Genomic DNA, 17,249 nt, shown 5'->3' with positions numbered 1-17,249 from the left:
CCTCCCTTGCTTTTTTTTTTTTTTCCCAGATGTTCACATTCCAACATATGCTTAAGCAGAGCTGTCTGAAACTGCATAAGCCATGTCCATAACCAAAAAAACCCATATATTAAGCATCTAAATAGCACCTGAATGGTTGGAAAAAACCAGAGCAATGCTACCTTAAACCAGGAGTTCTTCCGCATCTTCAGGCGTCCCATCCACATGTCGGTCAGCAGCATCTGTGTGCACGTGTGGGACACAAAAGGCCGCAGCCCCACGGACACAGCCAGCTTCAGGCACGTGGAGTTGCTCCAGTTTTTCAGTTCATAGGTCAGCAACTTCATGGCCATCTGCTCATTTTGTTTGAATGCCTTGTCCAGCACATCTAAGGCAAGCTGCCCAAATTCCCTAAAGCAGAAAGGAATTAACAGTCAATATAACAGGATTCAGTCCAAACTCAGAGTTACTGCTGAGAAGAGGTTGCTGTGAATACTCTGGTAACTCAAGTTCAGCTATCAATCTCAGTAAACATGCCTGCTCCCATTTTTCTCATTGCTTTATCAATATACCTAATGAAAAACAATTTGGGATGTAAACCTAACTGTTTAGTCCTAATCATAACATTTAGGGCCATCCTGTTTTTTCATTTTTCATTTGTTTTTTTCTAAGTCTCACTCAGTGATCAAAATGAACCGTACAAAGTTTTCTGTATTTTCTTCAACTAACAGATTCACCACCACTGTGGGCAAACATTGCAGCCAGTTGCAAAAGTCTCTTCTTTTTGAACTGACTTTAAAACACTTCTGCAAAGACTCTTAATGGAAGGCACATACCCTCCTTCAAATTAAGATTTGGAGCTGCATACAAAAGAACAAAGTATGTTTTATTGTACCTTAAGTTTTTATTGAATCTTAAGCATGAAATCTACAAAGCAGATAATACATTTCTAACCAGAAAAACTACCAGAAAACACTAAATGGAAATTACAAACTCAAAGAAAAATTTTGGTCCACTTCTCTTTTAATTCAGTTATCTCACTTTCCACTTAGTCTTACACAGAGCAGGATTTAAGCACTGATTTTGGTTTGCTCATGACTACTTGTTATAAATTTGAACAGGGCAGACCTATGTGCTATATGGCTTTTTAAAAAATTGAACTGGAAGAAAAGCTGTAAAGGATATTTCAGCCTTTCACCTGACCATTTAGCAGATAATGAACTATACATTACTCACCTATATTTTCAAATATGCATTCAGGTAATATGCAAATAGTTTTCCTTTAACTCTCAACATTACACCCCTGTACATAGATCCATTATATAGTATCAATAGTGAGTATCTGAAAGTACTTTTTTTATACTCCATAATCCTCAGCATCACTAACTTTACTAACTCTTAGTGAATTAGGGCAGTCTCTAACAATTCTCAGCACCAGAGAACTTTAACTGAAATGAAGGCAGAACTCATACTTTGAATACTTCTTGAGTTCTTCTGAAGTGTCATCCACCATGTTGCTCTGTTTAGCTTCATGTGCCATTGCTCTGTAGAGTTTACAAGCAACAACAGCTTTGACCATGGCTTCCTCTCCATGCTGCCAGAAGAACATAGCCATCTTCTGTCTTTTCATTAATACTGCCCAAACCAGGAGGTCATTATAGGGGTAGATGAAGCCAGTTGACTCATAATTCTCTGTGTAGTTTACATCCTCTTTTAATTTCTTCTTATACTTTGGGAAAGGGCTGGATCTTTCCTATAAATTTGTAAAAAAACAAAAGAAGGGGAAAAAAACCCACAAAGAAAATCCCAGTGAATGGTTGAGGTTCAGATTCATGAAAATAAAACTGCACGTAAATCTGAATTGCAAGTAGCAAATTATTTGATAGCTATATACATTTAAGTCATAAACCACAGCTAGGACTATGTTCAGATTACCAATGCTAAGAAGCTGGTAACCTTAATGAAGGAAAAATACACCTTGCTCTGCATCCATGCCTTTCATAACTTCCCTTTCCATAGTGTTGGGCACTCTCCAAACACCATGATTCCCCATGCTTTTACTCTCTCTTTTATATGTGTCATGATAGAAGAAAACGTACACAGTAGACTGAATTGAACACCTTAGATCCTTAAAGATTATTTTCTCTGCCACATTTGCTATACTTTCACATCTGGGTATTTCTTGGTGAATAGTACAGGAAAAAGTGTCTTACTGACTTAAGCGAGGAAGTCTCAGTGCTATCATGGGTTCTTTTTGGTTCTGACTAATTCCAACACAGCCATTTAAGTCCATTTCACTTTAATGTTTTGTCAGATAGATAGATAGATAGACAGACAGATAGATATTAAAGCTAATATTAAAGCACATCTTTGCTCCTCTATCATTCTTTCTCTGAATGTTCTTCTTCTTAACAGTCTTATTATAACACCCCAATAAGCCAATCATGGGAAAATATTAGGAAAGTCAGAAAACTCCTATGTTTCTTCCAAATTCAGAAGAATTTTCACACATGCTTGATACTCAGATATTTGGTGATACTACATGTCAGTGAATTAAAGCCCTTAGCAACTAAAGGATGGAAGTTAAAAATTATCATAGAGTCTGAGCTTGGTTTCACCAATAAAATGGCAAGATTTGTACTTTGTGAGCAGTAAAGCATTGTTTCCACTGCAATTTAAGTAGAATTATAAAAACTAAGAGCCTGACCACCATGTCTAAAATTTGTCAATAAAATTATTAACAGCCTGATATTTCCTAAGCAAAGTCTAGAATAAGCAATTATATTACCTTGTATTTGTAAGGCTGTGCAGTCCTGAAGAACTGAGAATGCAAAGTACTTTCAGTGGATCCCATTCCACTATCCATCTGATTACTCTGATGAAAGGCATGAGACAGGCTTTGGGGCGAGCTGGAGACCACTCTCTAGATCCAAAAGCAAACCATAAAACATAAGAAGATAAATACAAATTAGAAATAAACTTTTCTGGTACTTGCTGACTAAAATAGTGCATGTAGAAATTGATGTTATTCAAAAACCAGTGAGTCAAAAATTACCATAACTACCACTGAAACTTATACCATCAAGGAAAAAAATGGCCTGTTCCACATTTCAGTTAACAAATAAATATTTTTCTGAGTCTCTGAATTCAAAATAATGATTTTCCAATCATAGCGTCCACAAAATGCAACAAGCAGGGTTTCAACAGATGGAATCGCCCAGTCTGGATGCTATTCTGAGTGCCAACCTTTATAAAATGTGCCATAAGCTGTTTGAAAGACAGAACTCTCTGAACTTTTTGCTGATAATTTCCTTTGGAGGATAGCTCATCCAGCATCTCGGCAAATTTTGTTCAGTGTTGGCTAAGAGGGAAGGATGTTAACAGCTGAATCCCTAATGCTCTTCCCAACAATTCCTAATGATATGATTATATGGTTTCACCTGTCACTGTTAAGGTCATATTTCATTAGGAAGGAGCAAAAAGTGTTAGAACTGCTCACATCTTTTTAAAGCGTTATTCTAAAAACTAGTGACACACAGAAAGCTCTGTCTCCCTGTTTCTAGTCACTCCAAGTTACAGGTTCCATTACTTCTTTTCATTTTCCCTGATAATGATGAGGTTCTTCTCTTAGTCATGGAAAGATTTCATGGAGATGGGAGGGTTTTTTGTTTGTTTTTTAACATATGGAAGTACTTAAATGTCCAGTTTTACTTCAAAAACATTTTGGGGGGGGTCATTTTTATGCAGTAAACCTGTACCTCCTGCAATGTTGGGAATGACTTTCAACTAATTTATTGAGAAGTTTAGCTGCTTTTAACCTACTGATTTTGGGAAACCAACAGGGTTAAATCTGCCCTAAATCTACTTCAAGACACGTGGAATTTAGTATTTCCATGAGGTGGTTCAAGCTGCAAGAAGTAGATATGTAACTGTTTCAAAAAAGAAAATGGTAGTTGGCAAAGTCTTGTCATACCTTATTGATAGACAAAATACAACCCAGATACTAGACACAAAGGTAAATTTACTGAATTAATAAATAATTTAACAACCACCAATACTCTTGGGGATTTCTCTCTTTTATTTGCAACCTCTCTACAGTTCTCAGACAGACAAGCATGGCACATATTTACATGATACTCCTCAGACAAATCAGGATGACAACATGAGCTATTTTCAGGTGTCACATTTTGGCTTTTCTTGGTAACCAGTGTTTTGGAAGAAGCTACCTTGTGTTTTCTGTAGACATCATTGTAGAGAATTCGGAAATGCTTCCTTGTGTAGCTGCTCTGATAAGCTTCACCAAGGAGGTATTCTATCACCAGTCCAATGTCAATCAGTGATATCTTGTAATCCAAAGAAAGGCTATTCTGAAACACCAAATGACACAAACATTTCATTATGCTGTTGTGTGCAACATTCAACCATGTTATAGCTCTCCTATTGTAAGGGAATGTCTGGATAAATGTGTCAAGAAAGCGTACACATTCATTACGCATATGGAACTCTTCTAGAAAAGAGGGGAAAATGTGATTTCTGCAGTTCACTGTACCCACATTGCATATTTTGCAATGTTCACAAGATCAGCTGCATCCAACAGTGAGGGTAACAGTTCTTCAGGACAAGGACCAACAGCAGACGTACAGATAAAAACCTTCTCACAAGAGAAAATGAGCATGGCACGATCAAGCACTTTGATTAACTAAAATTGAAGAAGTAGCTGAAGCATGTATTTAAGCTGAAGTAGAGTAATAATTCCTAGAGACTGGAAATGTCCTGTTGAGGCTCAAGACTGTCTTGACAACTAGGACAACAGAAGTACATGTACTAGCTCTACCTTCTGAGTATCTCACCTCTTCTGCTTAAAGCACCAGTGCCCATCTTACCTCCACTGTCCTTCCAACACCCAAGGTTTGTGACAAATTCTCTGAAGAATAAATTCACTTCCAAGCAGATTTTAAAACTTATTGATAAAACCTCAACTGCAACTTTTTGAAAAATGAGCCTGTATATAAATGGGATCAGAGATGTTATGCATTCCTGGCAGTGTAAGCCTTTCAGACTGTGAAAAGTCTTTTTCTTCATTGGGCTGAGGGTGTTTTTTCAATATACTTCAGTAGCAAACCTCAGGACAGTCAGCTAAGGCCACTCAGCCCCAGGTCACTGAAAGTTAGGCAAGCATTTCTGAATACCTAAGCTTGTAGATACTTCTTTCTGCACTAATCCCTATCTTTTACATTATCAGAGCAGACTGCATGTATCTTCATTCAATTGCAGCAGCATCAAAGCTGTTCACAGTAACAGAAAATATTCTGTATTCTAAAATCCAGGGTCACATCACTCTGTTGATTGCCCCAACTACAGTGTCACCATGTTTAATCAGACTGCAACTGCACAACCCATTCACAGAACGCTTTTGTGAACTTACAGAAGCTCAGGTAAATAAGACTTTTCAGCATTTAGATCTGTTTGCATATCCCAAATTTAGTTTTGAAACTGTGCAGATATTTTTTACATTAATTCCATTACTGTATGTCAGGTGCCAAAAGCTTCTTGATAGATCACACACTGGGTTTTTCCAGTGTCCTGAGTGTGTATAAATATATATATATATATATATATATATATATATATATATATATATATGTATGTATGAATTTTAGAGATGTGATCATATCAATCACTTCAGTGAAGAAGAGAATTTTCTCAGCCTGGAGAAGCTCAATGTTTTTTCAAGATTTAGACCTTTCAACCTATAGAATCCAGATTTATAACATAAAATAGATCTTGATTATGTTTATCAGTATGGAAAAGCACAGAAAACACTTTGTTTGGGAGACCAGGATACCCTACATCTATCTAACGAATCATAAATGGGATTGACATGAAAATAACCCAAGTAGCAAAACGACACCAAAAACCCAACAGAAATCTGCAAATAGTCAGACTTGCTATTTCATCTTAGCAATCACACCCTGGAAAGAATTAGCCAATTAGTCTAGACTTGGATCTAGGAATCTCCTGTGCTGAAGTCTAGATGCATAAAGAACAGCTCATCCCTTTCTGGCTAAGCAGTGCTGTGAGGAACAACAGCAGAAATCTATCTAAATAACAAGGCTGCTACTAAATCACTAATGGAACCAGTGCTCCATGCAGTAGTCATCCACTGCCACCTTCTGTTCTCCTAGGCAATGCAGCACATCCAAATATTATCTCATGTCACAATGTCTTTTCATTACTGCTCTAACAAGGAAAGACCTTAACTTTGGGGGAAAAAAATAGAAAACCTTAAAGCAAGGAGCATAAGCACTGCATTAATTCACTAATCCTTTTGTACTATCACTTCAAAATGTCAATTTAGTAACATGAGAGAGTCTGATCTGGATGAACTACTAGGCTTTGAAATTAAGGTACAGGACCTTGGGAGCCTCAGCAGCAGTATATCGGTTAATTGCTTAGGGGTCAGTGGAATTAAGATTAAACCATTTAGCAGATATAGCACTGCAGTAATGAAACTGTCACTTCTATTACCAAAATTCCCCTGTATTATCTAATAGCAGCTTGCCAGTGGACACTGAAGTATTAATCTAGCATTTTTGTCCTCAGCCTTCCCTATGTCTATTACCTGTTTCACATCTCGAACTAGATGGTGTAAAAGCAGATTTGATGGTCCTTGTTTCTATGGTGTGAATAGAAAAGACAGTAAACAAACATGTCAATCTACACTAGAAAATCAATACATATAATATATATAAGAAACATAACATAACATAATTAATACAGCAGCTTAAAAAAAATCTACAAAATAAACTACTGTGATTCAAACTCTCCCCACTCTAGCCCCAAATCTTTTCAAAAAAACTTCAAAACCAATCAGCAACACCTCCACTATCTTAAATCTTGACTTATTCTAGAAAGAAGCTGATATAGCTTTGGTCTAAAGAACATATCACATTCAGCAAGGTAAGCATGTATTACATATCAGATTAAAATCTGAACATATTTCTTACCAGCTTCCAATGAGTACTCAAGCTAGTGACAGTGAGTCAAAAACAACAACCTGGTACACCATTCTCAAACCCCTGCATTACAATCAAAAATAACCAAACCCATTAAGTTTCCTTTTTTTTTTTCCCCAAAAGGCCTTCATAAAAACATGGCCTAATCATCACACCCCTTAAGTAAAACAGCATTGTTTCCAGGCTTTCATATCTAAAGTGGTACACTGGGATTTCAAATACTCACTGTATTGTAGAGTTCTTCCAAACGAGATATAGTAAGAAAACGGTGCATGTTTACTCCGTGTTCTATTAACAGTTTAACAAAATCCACACGATCCATGACTAAAGCATCCAGCATTGCCTGTTCCAAGGCACCAACCTCCAAGTGGACAGAGTTGAAGGAAAATATTAGAAAATTACTTTTGGAAATAAATAAAACATTCCTAGAGCTAGTAACCTCTCCGCCACAGTGACTTATCTCTATGCATATTTAAAGCGCAAGAACAAAAGAAAAAATGCTGGAGGAAACATCTGTATAAAATGCCAATAGAGGGGAAGGAAAACAGTTTCCATAAACCAAACATCTCTAGAGCCTTCTACAAATGTTGCTTCACGACCAGACTCTGATAATACATTCTCTACTCTGTAATTCAGTTTAGAAGATAAAATAGGATAATGCAGGGCATGGAGGGAAGCCTTTTTCTTTTTTTTTTTGACACATGACAAAAGCTATTTCAAAGTGCCCTAGAGAAGTCTCTCTAGAACTGCAAGTTCTTTAATGCAAACTTTCTTTCAAATATGAGAGAGAATGTGTGTTAGAATAAACTCCCTCAGAGGAAACATGAATCAGAGATCTACCTACAAGCAGTGTCCAAATGGTGGAAGTACTCTACTCATGGCATTTGAACAGAGCTCAGCAGGGCTTATACATGCAAAATGGCAAAGCAGTTAGACATATGAGGTTTGTAGAAATCCATATAAAGTTTTTCTACAGAACACATATGCACAGGATATGCCATGGGATGAGCAGAATGAGGAGGCTGGAGCACTAACTGGGCAGGTGCTAGTGCTAACTTGAAAATATTACATTCAATGTCTGTATTGAGGTTTGACAGACATTATTTTAAAAGATGACTAATAAATGTTACAGAATTCTTGCACATAAAAAGAAAACTTTTCCACTGATCCTGAAAAAACCCTTATTGGGTTTTTTCCAGAAATACTTGAGAATGACTGGCCATTCTTGCATTAAATTTCTTCTAACAGTCCTTGAGCTGGCAGTGTGTCTGAAGAGGTCAGCAGCCCATTGATAACTATTAGAATGGTATTCTTTGGTATTTGAGGTAGAGTTGACTTTTAAACAGAAACACAGCCACACAGAATCACAAACACAGCCAGACAATCACCAAAAAACTGCCCCTAAATATGTAACTCAAAATTTGAACACACAACCACAATAACTTAGCAGAAACTGGAGAACCCTGACAATTGCAGGTCTGGCAGTACCTGACAGTCAGAGGGTTGCTTCACTTTAATCAAGAAAGCAACTAAGTTAAAGGCAAGCTTTAAAACCATTCTTGTATGTTTTCTTTCTTTTTTTTTTTTTTTCTTTTCAGTGCAGGAAAAATTTTGGGGGTTTTCCCTGCCTAAAAAGGAAAAGCATTCAGGTATATATATCATCCCAATTTTTGCTTGGAGAAGAAGTAAGAGATGTGAGGCTTGTTTATTGTGAGATCTTTAAATCTTACATGAATGGGAGAACACAATGGTTTTTCATTTAAAATAGTGCTAAACTTTGTACTGAAATAGATATAAACAGATACATCGGCTTTTTTCAAACATATCGGAAGCAGAGGAGTGGGAGTAGGGGGACTGCCAGTGGACCTGCAAGGACAGAGGATGACCAGGTATAAAAGAAACACTTAAGGCTATCGTAGACACAGCAAACTAATTGGTTGTCCTACTGCTTACCAAACAGGCTGGGAAAGTCACCTATCAAAGTTGTTCTTTATGGCAGAAAAATCTGAGGAACTGTGTCAAACTGAAGTATCAGCAGAAAAGATTATAGAAACCATCCATGAAGTGGTAGTGGCAAATTGTCAGGACCCTGTGTTAGTCACCTAAGAGTTTAGAGAGAACTGAAGTACAGTTGAAATCGGCCCCTCTGACATCAGAAACATAGACAGTAGATATGAAATATGCAAATTGTTAAAAAACCAAGTTGTCAAAGTATGGCATATCAATAGAGTTAGGACTTCGTAAGGGCAAATATAACAGAAGTACAATAATAACAACATGAAAAAACACAGCAGAATAACTGGAAGCAAGGTAGTTACTTTGTAGAGAGAAATCAGAATTTTGGTAGTGACAGGTAGAAGAAAGTTCTAGTGGACCTATCTTCTGCAATCGTTAATATAAACCAGATATAAGTTAGAAACATTTTAAAAAGGCATACAGCCTATTAAGATTTATCCTTTAGTTAATATAGAACAATATGTAAAATAATAATTTTTCCCTAAATATCTAAATGAGACTATTGAGTGCTGATCTACCTATCCCAAAAGATGACTTTTACATCTGAATATTCAAGTACACAGAAAAGCAGGAAATATTGTTAAAAATTGGAAAAACCAAATTGATATTCACCTTGGAAAAGCCAAGAGTAATGAGGCTGAACTGCTCAATCAGTCCCTAAGCCCTTCTGTGTTGAAGAGGTAGGAATCAGAAAAATGTTATTATTTCCCCCCCGGCACAGAATCATAGAATAACTTAGTTGGGAAAAGATCTTTAGATCATCAAGTCAATCAGCAAAGCTAACACTGACAAATCCACCACTAAACCCTATCCTTAATGCCACATCTATGTCTTTTAAGTAGTTCTGTGGTTGATTACTCAACACATCCCTGAGGAGCCTGTTCCAACAGTTGATAACACTTCTCATTAATAAATTTTTTCCAATATCCTGTCTTTAATTCATGGATCTTCAATTGTAGACATCCCAGGCATAGTCCTCCATATATTCAGCCTTATGCACCACAAAAAAATATGGTCTGGTGATTAAAAAAATCAGGTCTCTTGTTGCAGCAAACAACCAGCTATGGCCACTCAAATGTACACAACTGCCCATTTTTCAAAATTTTCATTTTAAAGAAGAAAACACACTGGGGACTGAAAAAAATCAACCTTGTAATTCTTGCCAGGGAATGAAAGAGTACTTCTGGGAAGTACTTCTCGGAGCATTTTATTTCTGGAAGAAAATATTAATTCACATAACAAATGGGAAAAATGTGTTGAGGTGCACAGAGTTTTATATTTGTCACCTATTAAAATATTCTTATGTACAAAAAAAACTCATTTATGGCGGGTTATATTTAAGCACTGGGCTACATATGAAAATTTGAAAACCATAATTTAAATTTAATTAATTAATTTAATTGCTACTGTATGTTCTTTCACACACATGCAAGTCTAAATCCTGGCTTGCCTTCTGTAAGGACCTAAAAATGCACTTAGTTGTCCCAAAACACGGTCCTGATAAGGTAAGCCACCACAACAGAACCTGAGATAAGCACAGATGGCACAGCAGGAAAGAGTTAATTCCATGCCTAAGGGAGGTAAAGGTTTGGTTAGCATCTGGAAAAAATTCCCACTGTGGCAAACTGTGAGAAAGGAAGCAAGTGCTTATCTGCATGCCAACTCAAGTTATGGGAATGGGATTTCCCATATGGGAGCAGCACATCTTGTGAGTATCTGGTACTTAGACTGTATAAAAGTGGGGCCTCCAGAAGGACAGCTCAGGCACCTCACCTCTGAAGACCAGGCTGAAGAATAACCAACAGGACAGTGCAGGAATCCCTGTGGGGGTATCTTTTGTTTAACCCCTCTCTCTCACTCTCTTTCTCTGTCCCCCTTCTCATACCTCACATTCACTGTTAAAAAATCTCTACTATTGAGTATGGTCACTTCTACACCTTAAATTGAGTAGAGATATCTCTTATAACCAGATCATAACTCTCTCATTGCAGCTATTCCTAAGAAACTATATCTAAAATAATGACGTTACTTTTTTTTTTACCTGGTGATTTACTCTGGGATTTCTGTTTTTCTGTCCAGAGCTAGGAAAACAGATGCAACACCCTTTTGGGGTTTATATCTTTGGAGAAAAGAGTATTCTAAGCTACAATGACATATCCCTAAGCACCACTGACTGCCAACACAGGCTTGAAAAATACATACCCAGAATGAAACTGAAACTACTTGGAAAAGCTCACAGCAAAACCAACCTTAGGATATCATCTCTTCTCTGAAAAAACAAATGCAATCTGACGCACTGCATAGTTGAATACTTCACTATTTTAAGGGTAATGCTCCTCCAATATTGAAGCAGACTACACAAGACTGAGTCCAGTCTTCAAACTATTAATTAAAGCTTGACAGATGCAAATCATGAAAAATTAGTCACCAAAAAAAAGTGTAAAGATATGAGAAAGAGCAGGTAATAGTACCTTCCAGTGTTGTCCATAAACAAGTATGTGTTTCTTGGCAATATCTAGCTGGTTCCAGGCCAATGCCAAATCTAGCTGATCTGAAGCAGATATATTCGTACCTAGGAGGCAGCAAGGATTTATCAGTTTCCACATATTTAAGTTACTCCCTTACTTTGTAAAGATAAGTCAGTGAGCCGGCATGCCAGATAAAAACAGGTAGTATTTTTCAATACCTTTCAAGAGTGCCGTCAGAATTGCCAAATCAATGTCCTGCTCATCTTCTGACTCGGCATCAAATATGGTTATCTGTTAGAATTGCAGAAGTACACTGTTTGAGGTGAGGCAGAGAAGTCTGTAGTTATTTCTCCTTTGTATGGGCTGTGGTAGATTAAATCATACACATTTCAACACAAGCAATGGCAAGGGTCCAGACACAATTTTCCTTTGCTTCAGATAGAAAGTGCACCATTTTGGTTTTTAATACAATGGCACCCCAGGAAAATTGGAATAAACCTACTGCAAGAGTCTACATGAGTTTTTTTCCTTTTGATTAACCTCTAAACCTGAGAAATGTACAAATGCAACATTGCTGATATTCACTCAGTTCTCAACTAGAAAACAGACACTCGAATAAAGTAATACAAAAAATACTAAAAATGTACTGGGTAGTATCCATTTTAGTGATTATTAGTCCAATTATCATTATTTCTTTAAATACTGGGAACTCCATCATATTTGAAATGTTGTGACAGAGGCAAAATAACTGGAAAAAGGGAAACAAAACTACCATTTTTTAAAAGGCTAAAAAGAAAGACCTAGGGAACTACAGGCCTATCAATTTCAGCACAAACATGGAGCAGATGCTCCTGGAAACTATGCTAAGTCACATGGAAAATAAGATGGTGACTGGTGGCAGCCAATATGGTTTACTCAAGTGCATGGCCAGCAACTGGAGGGAAGGAGGGAGGGGATTTCCAGTTACCAGCAGTGTTTCAGAGACAAGTTCTAGCCCAATTCTCTTGTGAGAAGGAGAATGGAAGGAAACCTATCTAAATTGTAAATAAGACTCTAGTGGAGAAGAAAAATTTAGGAATTACTTGATCTTTCTTGTGAAAACAAAGATATTTGGTCTTCTATTAAAATCAGAAAGGCTCTCATTTTATTAACAATGTTTGAAAGTGAAACTCGATAAGTTAACTAAACAAGCTCTGTAGAGCTATTCAATATGGAAATTGGCAGAGACACAATTGTGTTATCTTTATCTTAGATATAGCACGTGTGCCTATGCCAGCCCACCAGAGAAAGAGCAAAAAGGATAACAGGAAATTAAGACCTCCTAAACTCAGCACATGAGCCCTACTCACAGACTCTCTGTGTTTCATACATTCCATCAAAACATGAAATAGACGACTGGACTTCTTCTGTTCCAATCTAAATATGTTCTGAATCATCATTAAGATCTCCTCCTTCACCTGAGGGCACAGATCCCTGGAAAACAGACATATAATCAATGACAATTCTATTTTAGATATTTCTTACCCACCCAAATGGCTCTTCAGGAAAGCTGAAACTTAGGGGAAATTTATTTTTCTTCTACTTCCCTGTTGACTTAATCTGTCATTCAACACAAAGAAAAGTTATCCCATAATATAAATTATTATTCACATACACATTTGTTCTGACATACATATTTACTGTTGAAAATACAACACATGAGTAAATTAACAATTTTCAAAGGATTTTCTGTGAACATAGAGCTAAAAATTACTGAAAGTGATTTTTATTTCTTTCAATAAAGAAAGAAAAATAGACATAAAATGAAATTCCTTACCATTTACTCATTTGACTTCATGTCTCTCCCATTTTTCCTCATTTTTGTCTTTCTGTTAACCTTTCCATTCACATTGTCTTTTTTTTTAATGGAAGGAATTTTTTTTAAATATCATAAATACAGGGGGAAAAGCAAGTGAAGAAAAAAGTTCTCAAACACACTAGGGGAAAGTACCACATATCCAAAAGTATATTCATGAAAGACAATAAGTAAACAATTAGGATATGAAGTTTATTAAATAGTTCATATTCTTAAATGGGAGTGAACACAGGGCACCTCTTTAAAATTCAATTTTTTATTTAAAAAGGTCTTTGACTTTGAAAAACTTTTAAATATAATAATAATTTGCTATGCAAGCATATATTTTTATGTCCAGTTTGGATGCAGAATTTTCATTAGGGCAGGTTCAATAGAGTTTGCAGGTGAGACTGGACTGGTGGTGACACAGACACCTCCACAAAGGTGACAAATCTGGGCTACCACTGAGCAACCCAAAACCAAAGATGAAGAAACTTAGTCTTCCTTCTACTCCAGCCTAAGGCTTCTACAGCAGTGAACCCCAGCTGTAGTCTCAAAAGTTTTGTGCAATCCAAATCCAAGCCCACTGACAGAATATTGATAGCTAGAGACATGGATGAGCTGAAACAATAGCAGATACTCTGGGGGTAGTCCATGAGTGTGTCTCACCAAAGGTGAGAAATTTCATAACTCAGAGTAGCTACATGCAGTTTTCTCTCTTAAAAGAAGCCATAGCAAATTTGGCAGAATAATCATCTCAGCACTAGTTTGAGGCAGGGAAGAAAGAAACTCCATTCTCTTACCACAGAAGTTAAAGCTGGCAAAAGACCAGAGGGGCATCATTACCAGAAGCATTAGAAATGATCCCAGTAGTTTGAGACGGGGTTTGCCGCAGCACGGCAGGCCAGGGAGGAGGAGCATGGTGCCACTACTCACCCCGTGTCCCCCGTGTGCTTGTGGGCAAAGGCCAGGATATCTGCAGCTCTGCCAGTGCCCTCGTAGACCACCACCGGCACAGCTGGGCTGGCCCTCACGTACTCCCACACCATCAGGATCACACTGGGGCCTCCTTCCAGCACCAGCCCGACCGTGGGAACACCTTGGCCCATTCCTGTTTCAAAACACGCCTAACCAGTTACAAACAAATCTCAGTCACACACACAAAAGCCAAAACATTGGGGAAAAAATACTTATACGTGGTTCAACATGGAGAGGAAATCATTCCTTCACCATCTGTCATTTCACTTACATCTTTTAAGACTTTCAGAAAACTTCTTCAACTCGATCAAAAAAGATCATGAAAAACTACTGAAAAAACTGAAACCATCAGGAAGAAAGAACATCCTTCTAAATATCCCTCTTCCCTTTATAATAGCTGTCACATGCAAGGGCATTTGAAACATGTTCGACAGCCACGTATTTACCCACAGACATAGAAAAGTAATCAGGTATTTCTTCAGAGACTCTTCCCAGTGTTACATCAGCACTGCAGGTTTTTTAAACAAACAGAAAAGAATTTCAAGGACAATGCAATAGAAATGAAAGTGAAAGCCTGACTTGCAAAAGATCATACTAAGAAAATAAAAGAGTCCAAGTAAAAAGCTCTATACACGAACATGTTAAAAATTGGGTTGGTTTCTAAGTTTGTCAATTCTATTATGTGAGCAGATAAAGGAGGCAACATCAACATCATAATACTAATGCCTTTTTAACATACCTCAAGATCTGAATGACTAGGTAAGAGTGCACTTCCACAAATAATTTGTACAATAAGTGCATAAAAGGAAATAATCGTCTATGTAATAAATATTTATTTAATTATTTATTTACTGTAACTTCTTTACTCTATAAATAAACAGCAGAAGCAAGGCAATCTGTCAAACATTGGCTAAAGGTTTTGCTTTTTCAACCACTCTTCATTGCTGTACTTGAGGAGGTCATAGACTTGCAATAGAGAGGCATGATGAGGGCAAAAGTAGTTAACATGGTAGAAAGGATTTGCATTCCACTGAATGTAACCATCTTTCCATCTCACAAAATGCTGGAGAAGTGTCTAGTGGTGAAATAGCGACCACGTAAAACTGTGAGCAAATGCTCAATATTTTCTAAATAATCTGAGTCATTTAGATGTCTCTACAACTGAGAAACCCATTTGTAGGTTCATCCATATGCATAATGCTGTATAAAAATGCTGTCCTTTTCATTTTCCTGAGTTTTAGAGTTCAAGACACATACAATTAATGATATTTGACCTCAGTGAAAGCTATGGCAAATCAAGATGTACAATACATAACATGAAAAGTAAAGTACCTCCCCATCTTTTAGGGTAGGTTTTTCTGTCATAAAGCAGATATGCCACAGCAATACTCACTTGTGTGTATTTTTTGAAGTGACATGTACTTCTCCAAATTCCTCCTGAGCATCATTTCATTCCCATACTTGCCTACTGTCCCATCATCTGCCATTAGAAAATGAGAATGCATGCTGTTGAGCGTACTCAGCTTGCTGAGTGGGTTACCAAGAGTCTGGTACAGGCAAACTACCTGAGAAAACCAAAATAAAAATGTCCTCAAAGAAACCAACAAAATAGCACAATTTATGTTTCCTCACTTGTATGTATTTCTTCATCACAGTGTGGCTGTTCAGAATTCTCCATCATGCTTTTAGAGCTACTCAAACATTTGATTCTTAACAGCAACAAATCCATAGATAATACCGCGGAAAACACTTCTGATTGGGTTTGCAACCCTTAGAGTCACTGCCTGGCATTCTTTGCAACTGCTGGAACATCACAGCATAGTTTCCCTGGGTTGTATTCCCATTAATAATACATGAGCTAACATTTATCAGGAATGATTTCACCTTGCTACTTAAGTTCTTTTAGACACCTGACTAGATTATGCCCTCACATAAAGTCATAGTTTGTGAATATAAAACAGACTGTGAATAAAATAATACACATATTAATAGCTTATTTGTGTACATTGCTAACCTGACTGTTCATTCCAAATCTTAATATAGAAATACAACCACAAGAGAGCTGCATACATAATTACAAAATTTTAAGAAGGAATGGCAATTTCCTGTAAGAAGAGAAGTATTTTAAAGCTATTCATTTATACATAAAAAGCAAAATGCAGTGTCTCAACATGCCATGCAAAATTCTGTTGCTGAGTAAAACCTAATCCTCTATTACAGTGAAAAAAAGATCAAAGTAGCGAAGTTAATCCACAAGATAATCAGGTATGCAAGAAAGCTCTAACATCCCATGAACATGAAGGCTTTTGTTATTAAAATGCATCCAACTCACATCTTTTCCAATGAGATCCCTCTGATTCTCAATGATACCCCATGGAGGAATCCCAATAGCACAGATCTTTCTCAGGTGTGGTGAGGCACGGCCTTTGAGTGCATCCCCCACGTGCCTGGACACTCCTAAACAGATAATCAAATTATAATTTTTTTCCTTATTCAGAGACCTGTTACAGGACGCCAAGAAAGTTTTCACATCACGTAATTTGTACTGTAGTTGTGTTTCAACCAAAACCAAAATGTTGTACCCAACTTGTGTATTTGATGTACACTTCACAGCTTGGGTGTAATGTACCACTGCTTCGAATTCAGCACATATTTCTAATTAACAGTACTCTTACATGTTGCTAATGGTGCTTTTCACACCCATAAAACTTCATTAGTTACATAAATGCCCAGGACAGTTCTCCTGTAAGATCACCAGATTGAATAACAGCTAAAGAAGTAAAACTTTCAGTTCCACAGTTTACTGACCCCTCTGAGTTTTTGAGAGTAGTCCAAAGAGATTTTCAGCTACTAATAGGCTAATTATTGGATTATCCTGATTCAAAACTTTATCAATTATAAAACACAAGTTAAATTGAGCTTTGAAAATTGTTTCAAAAATACTATTCATAGTCCACA

At 37.0% G+C, this 17,249-nt stretch overlaps 1 protein-coding gene across 1 annotated transcript in view; it reads right to left on the bottom strand.

Moving 5' to 3' along the window:
• Nucleotides 1-17,249, bottom strand: part of TRPM6 (transient receptor potential cation channel subfamily M member 6) — an 88,234-nt gene that overhangs the window by 46,781 nt on the left and 24,204 nt on the right. The window contains exons 6-17 of the mRNA XM_064736770.1: nt 16,624-16,748; nt 15,685-15,856; nt 14,250-14,424; nt 12,829-12,952; nt 11,698-11,770; nt 11,483-11,583; nt 7,222-7,356; nt 6,602-6,655; nt 4,206-4,346; nt 2,768-2,902; nt 1,452-1,732; nt 162-390 (exon numbers count right to left, since the gene is read on the bottom strand). Coding sequence (XP_064592840.1) covers nt 162-390; nt 1,452-1,732; nt 2,768-2,902; nt 4,206-4,346; nt 6,602-6,655; nt 7,222-7,356; nt 11,483-11,583; nt 11,698-11,770; nt 12,829-12,952; nt 14,250-14,424; nt 15,685-15,856; nt 16,624-16,748 — 1,745 coding nt within the window. The remainder of the gene's footprint in view (nt 1-161; nt 391-1,451; nt 1,733-2,767; nt 2,903-4,205; nt 4,347-6,601; nt 6,656-7,221; nt 7,357-11,482; nt 11,584-11,697; nt 11,771-12,828; nt 12,953-14,249; nt 14,425-15,684; nt 15,857-16,623; nt 16,749-17,249) is intronic.

This window comes from Zonotrichia leucophrys, chromosome Z (assembly GCF_028769735.1).
Source record: "Zonotrichia leucophrys gambelii isolate GWCS_2022_RI chromosome Z, RI_Zleu_2.0, whole genome shotgun sequence".
In the NCBI taxonomy this organism is placed as follows: Eukaryota; Metazoa; Chordata; class Aves; order Passeriformes; family Passerellidae; genus Zonotrichia; species Zonotrichia leucophrys.
The sequence above is the reverse complement of the archived record's forward strand: the minus strand, read 5'-3'. Positions and strand labels throughout refer to the sequence as shown.